The following is a 6000-nucleotide window of genomic DNA, read 5'->3' as shown; positions in this document are numbered from 1 at the left end:
CGTGGGTCAGTTCTGGGGGTCAGTCCCGTGGCTCGGTGCCGGGGGTCAGTTCTGGGGGTCAGTCCCGTGGGTCAGTCCCGTGGCTCGGTGCCGTGGATCAGTTCTGAGATCGGTTCCGTAGCTGCCGCCTCAGCGCCGCTGCGCGACCCGCCGGCGCCCCCTGGCGGCGCAGTGGGCGGCACGGAGCGGGGGGAGCGGCGCCGCCGCGCCGCCAGGGGGCGGTACCGCGCGGGGGGCGGGGCGCGGCGGGGACGCGGGGGCGGGGCAGGACGCGGAGGCGGGGCCGGGCCGGTCCGGGCGGGCGGAGGTGCCGGTGCTGCCGGTACCGGTGCTGCCGCCATGTACCGGGCCCTGTACAGCTTCCGCTCGGCCGAGCCCAACTCGCTGCCCTTCGCTGCCGGAGAGACCTTCCTGCTGCTGGAGCGCAGCAACCAGCACTGGTGGCTCGTCACCCGCGCCGGCTCTGGCGAGACGGGCTACGCGCCGGCCTCCTACCTCCAGCGGCTGCAGGTGGGCCGGGCCGGACCGGGCCGGGCGGGGGCGGCTCTGCCGCGGGTGCCGGGGGTGGGCGGCTCTGCCCTGGGCCCTCGCAGGCAGCGGGGATTTCCTGGCTGTCCCAGGCTGGGTTTGTGCCGGGGCGGCGGCAGAGCACAGCTGCCCCCTGCTCTGAGCAGCCCAGCCCCAGCCGGGCATGGTCCCTCGCGTGTCCTCTCTGGGAGCCGCTAGCCCGGCTGGGGAGACAGACAGGTGTGCGATTTCTGTGGCCGTGGCTGCCCCTGCAGTGTCTTCGGCAGTCTGGGACACTGTGGGATGGGAATCCCGTGGTTGCAGGGAGGCAGAAGACATCTCTTGTGGTGTCAGGTTTGGGGAACACCAGCCCTGCTCACTTAGAGACTAAGTGAGAGCTCAGCAGTCTCATCCCGAGGAAGAGGGCTGGGTATGGATCCCCAAGGTACCATCCCCGGGGGCTGTTCACTCCTGCAGAACTGGGAGAGGAAGATAGGAAAATCCCTGGGAGATACTGGGGGGGATTCTCCTCCCCGGCATAAACAAGATTACAGGTAAACTGGAATCTCCCGGCCAGCAGCCGAGGTTGGTGTAAGTTAGTGGCACTCCTATGGCCATCTCCGTGCTGGCTGCTCGCCCTGGGGGCTCCATGTGTATGGTACTCTCACACTGGGAAGATAGCGTGGGGTGGTTGTCCTCCTTCCACTAACACACCAGGACACTCACAGCACACCCCTGCTGTCCTGGGGAAGCCATGGCAGCTGCCTGCGATGGCTGCACTTACAGCCGGGTTGGTGATGTCAGGAATTACAGAAGGTCCGAGCACCTGCTGTGGCCCTGACTGGGGCCAGAGGATGGAGCACACCTTTTTCTGCTGGGGTGTGAGCACTGTGCCCATGCAAGTGTCATGGGAAGGAGGTTGCATGTGGCTTGTACAGTGCAGGGGCTGCTTAGTGGAGGCTTCTGAGGGAAAATATGGCTCCTAAAATTAAAATAAGCATTTCATATAGAACTTATTCATGGGGGCTTTTTTACTTTTCGGCCTTGGGATAGCTGTGGGACCTGGATGCTGAGGACTCTTGGCATCAGTGAATGGGTAACGGCACAGAAATGCATGTGAATGTTACAAATGGGCCTTTTGGCGTCTGTCTGAAAATGGTGATAACCCCCGTTATTTTTTAGTGTGCTGCTACTCCTTCAGATACCATTGAATTTCTGATTAGCAGCAACTCAGGCTGTAAGTAAGTGTGGGTGTGGGCTTTGCAGAACACTCCAGTGAGACAAGCATTAGCAGGAGAGTGGTTATGTGTGTTAGGGCAACACAAGGTCCCACTTGGTCTGTGCATCCTGTGAAGCTGAGGCTCTTCTGCAGCCTGGCAGGATGGCCTGACGGAAGGGGTCATCTTGTGTATCAATAAGCCCTTAATAAGCTATTTACAGGAGCTATCTAGTTAGAGCAAAGACCTTATTAACTGCTAGATTTTAAAACCCCACAGTGGCATAGCTCCAGGTTGCTGCTCATGAGTTTCCTCTCTGCAGTCTCTTACTTCATTTGCTTGTGTGGCATGACGTCTTCTCACTGCTGTGGGTACTGGAGCCTTCTCCTAGGCTGCTCACTCATACCAGTTTTTCTTGCAGGTACCTTGCTAGTATGCATCTCAAAGTCTTACAGGAAAAGTGTATATTCTATGACTTTACATTCATTTCTAACATTATATTTTGCTACAGCCTCAACCCAGCTTGCAGCCTGCCACGCTAACTCCTGACATGTTAGTGATGCATTGATATTAAAACAGCATTGCTGATGACTATGTGAGCATTCCCTCTAGTTCAGCTGTAACTTTCCCAAACGCCTTTAGACCTTGTTGCAGGAAACAGAGTCTTCCCTGCACCTGCTCATCTGTGTTTTGGCTATTAAATTTCCAGCACCTGTATTTGTTGATGATATGTGAAGCAGCAGGATCTAATTTGCTGCTCTGCAGTTACGGTCATCCTGTGTGTCTGTGACTGACTTTCTGTTGTTGCATCCTACCAGCTCTGAAGAGCTGATGTGAAGTCAAAACATGTGTTTATTCATGACAGAAAGCATCTGCTCACTGAGAGTGTGCTTGAGACTGTTTGCTCAATGTCCAGGAGGAGTGCAAACAATTTGTCACCCTTTTGGTTTAATAAGGGCACTGAGACCAATTAGTGACAGTGGTTTGGGAGGCAACTAATGCTGCCCCAATCACAGCAGGGAAAAAACACCGTTAATGATTAGTGTTAGCAGGGAGAGAGAGTGGCCAACAGGAGTCACCATTGTAAAGGTAAGCTTGGCCTTCCTTAGCAGTGCAGTTAGGTTCCAGGTGAACAATAGGTTGGAGAACAGTCACAGCCCCTCACAGCAACCAGCTGAGAGGATGCTCATGGGAGAGGCATGGGCTGCTGCTGCTGCTGTGCACTATTAGGAACATTAGGTTTTTTTCTGAGCTCCTCTTGCATTTCAAGGGTTTTTTTCTCAGCTTTCATAGATATGGGATATTGATGCCGTGACTTCTGTAAAAGAAAAAAAAATAATTCTCAGTTATTATGTAATGCTTATTTTTGTCTGATTTTTTTGCAACATTTTGTACTGAAATCCCTGTGGCTCAGCGTTGCTGTTAGTTGTAGGGGGGTGAAAAACTCCACCAACAAATCCTTCTTATAATGCCCCTAAGAAACAAGTTGGGGCCCAGCCAGAGCACCAGAAGGTACAGATGATGTGAAGTTAATTTGAGTCAATTAGAAACACCCAACTTCAGCTGATATTCCTGCTGATTTTACTCTTCTGTAGTTCCCTTTTAGCTCCTGTTTGGGTTATTAAGAGTCATTTCAAGCCGAGTGCCATTCTGGGGATAGATGCTGAGGCCATCAAGCAGCAAGGGAGAAGGATTGGGCTGTGCTGCTGAATGAGGCAGTTTGTGGATGGCACACAGGGACAGTTGCTTGTTGAAACAGTGGCCTCACATGTGGCTTAGCCCTGGCTCTGCATGCCCAAGGTGAGATCTTGGGAGGCCATGACACCAGCAGGCATGATGGTGCCCCGCAAAGTCATGTACACAGGGGCTGTGGATGCTGCTGCCAGACACGTGAAAACATGTACCTAGCACTGTGCTGGTGACAACACGAGGGCAGCTGCCTCCAGCTACTGGTGGAGCAAGAAATGTGCTCATGTTTAATGCCAGGTGAATACTGCTGCAGCAAAACTGTCTGCTCAAGTGCCAGGCCTTCCTATTGAACAACAAGGTGCCTGTCAGCATGAGGTTGGTCTTTTGTCCAACAAACAAAAAACAGCTGTGTGCTGATGCTTAAGTGATGTATGAATGGCAGAAAAATGTGGAGATTAAAATGGAGCTTAGGGTGTCCTCTGGAGTCAGATAGTCACTCCAGAAGATAGGCTTTTCAAAGCTTTATGTGCAGCTGTAAAAGATTCAATTTTGACAGCTTGCTTAGGCACAGGAGGTTCACTCAGTGTCAGGAAGGGACAAATGCCAACTCTAGCAAATAATTAGATTCCTTTCTGTGGAATAAATAGCTCTATGTTGCTGTTAATTATGATGGAACCTGGAATTTTGTAATGGGAATGTGGAGCTATTCCAGCTCTGGATGAAGATTTCAGGCTAGAACACAGAGGGATTGGTTGTCCTGGAGGATGCTGAGCTGTGGTTGACACTTGGCCTGCCAGGAAAGCTGATCTGCTCTGCTCCTGCCAGGATAGGGGCTGGCCATGTTGGTTTGCTCCTGCTGTGGGACCCATGTTCAGGAGAAGCTGCCTCAGCTCTTGGCTTCACCAGGCACGACAACTGATCTTGTCTTGTCTCATGTCTGCACCAACTCCGGCTGCATTCCCTGTCAATGAAAGTGTTAACATTAAATGCTGAGGAGGGGAATGGCAGCTTTAAAATGCTGTATTGGTAAATGTCAGGGGTGCAAAAATAAGTGCGAAGTCTCAGGGAGATGTTTCCTGATGAAGTGGGAATAGTTTAACCTGCTGGCTCTTACAAATCAGTTGCTCAGCTGTATTAAGCCCTTAGGAAACAGCTTTGAAATTATTAATAATATCCTTTTCAAAATTACCTTATATTTATTTGGAATAACTGAAAAATTGTTTGTAATGTGGATTTTGAGTCTCTGTTCATGCTTTCACATTGTACGTCTGGAGTAGCAAGGAAAGGTCTTTGTGGGTGCAAAGGTGTATATGCTGATGGCCAAGAAGCTTTGGACTGTCTGGTGAAAAAAATGGAACCAAGCAAAGAGTAGCATTTTGAGGATGCCTTGGATGGCTGTTTGCTGAATCCTTTTCTACAAGAATAAACAGACATGATAAAAATAAGAGACTGCTTTGTGCAGCCTAGCAACAACTTAAAATTCTCCTGCAGCACGAGCAAGTGCATAGCAGCAGAGTACAGGTAGTCCCAACTAGGCAGGCGTGGTGTGTCACCTCCCCAGCTACAAAGAAGACAGGTTTCTGTGAAGGAATGAAATTTGAACGCTCTCTGTTTACCCAAACCGTTCTGTCTTATTTCTTGTTGTTGCAGTGACCTAGGTTCAGGACTGGAATTGTGTGGTCCAGAGTGAGGTAGTGTAGGAGCTGCCTTTCCTTGCAGATCAGGGCATGCCAGGGCTCAGAGTTCGGGTCTCACAGCTCATGGCCACTCCTCCAGCCTGATCCCACATCCTACACCTGGTCCTGCTGTCCAGCCTTCTAAGCTGCCTCTGTTCTTGTCAGCCCCACTCTTGGTTAATTCAGTTCACTGGCTTGCTGGAAAACTCCTTTCTAATTGTGTTGCTTCTCTGCCAGGATCACACGTGCATTAGTTCAGGGATGGAGCAGCATGTGCCAAGGCTGGTGCTGTGTAGGATTATTGTGGCAGCTCAGGTGCTGTCAAACCTTCCACACTGCCATGGAGACAATGATGGTTGTGGAACACAATCATAGAACAGCTTGAATTGGGAGGGACTTTAAAGATCATCGAGTTCCAACTCCCCAGTTAGTTGTACATTGTCAATCACAGAATAGTTTGGGTTGGAAGGGACCTCTGGAGATCATCCAGTCCAATGCCCTGCTAAGGCAGGGCCACCTGGAGCAGGCAATACAGGAACATGTCCAGGTGGGTTTTGAATGTCTTCAGAGAGGGAGATACTACAACCACCCTGGGCTTGCTGGAAACTGAGTTTTGGCAATTGCTTGTTATAAGAGTTTCTCCTTCCATCTTCTTAAAATCCAGCTTTAAACTTGGTGCTCCTGATCCTTGGCTGAGTTGCTGTCACTGTTCCTGTACAGGTGGTGTTGTATGGACTGTCCCCGTGCTGGGGCCTGCAGCTTTATTTGTCATCTGCTGCAGGTTTGATAGAGCTTTCAATGGGCGTGTGAGCTTAATTGCAATACTCACACAGATCCTGAGTAAGTGCTTAAGCTAAAAATAAAGTTTTATTTTGGAGAATAAGCAGCTGGTAGAGCTTTGCAGCTGAGGC

General features: G+C 50.9%; 1 protein-coding gene across 1 annotated transcript in view; it reads left to right on the top strand.

Annotated features, from left to right (window-relative positions):
- The first annotated feature begins 269 nt into the window (after positions 1-269).
- Positions 270-6000, top strand: part of NCKIPSD (NCK interacting protein with SH3 domain) — a 51396-nt gene continuing 45665 nt past the window's right edge. Inside the window, exon 1 of the mRNA XM_014890493.2 lies at positions 270-510. Coding sequence (XP_014745979.1) covers positions 340-510 — 171 coding nt within the window. The 5' untranslated portion in view covers positions 270-339. The remainder of the gene's footprint in view (positions 511-6000) is intronic.

This window comes from Sturnus vulgaris, chromosome 11 (genome assembly GCF_052056855.1).
Source record: "Sturnus vulgaris isolate bStuVul1 chromosome 11, bStuVul1.hap1, whole genome shotgun sequence".
NCBI classification, from domain to species: domain Eukaryota; kingdom Metazoa; phylum Chordata; class Aves; order Passeriformes; family Sturnidae; genus Sturnus; species Sturnus vulgaris.
Note: the sequence above shows the minus strand (reverse complement) of the source record. Positions and strands in the feature narration are given on the sequence as shown.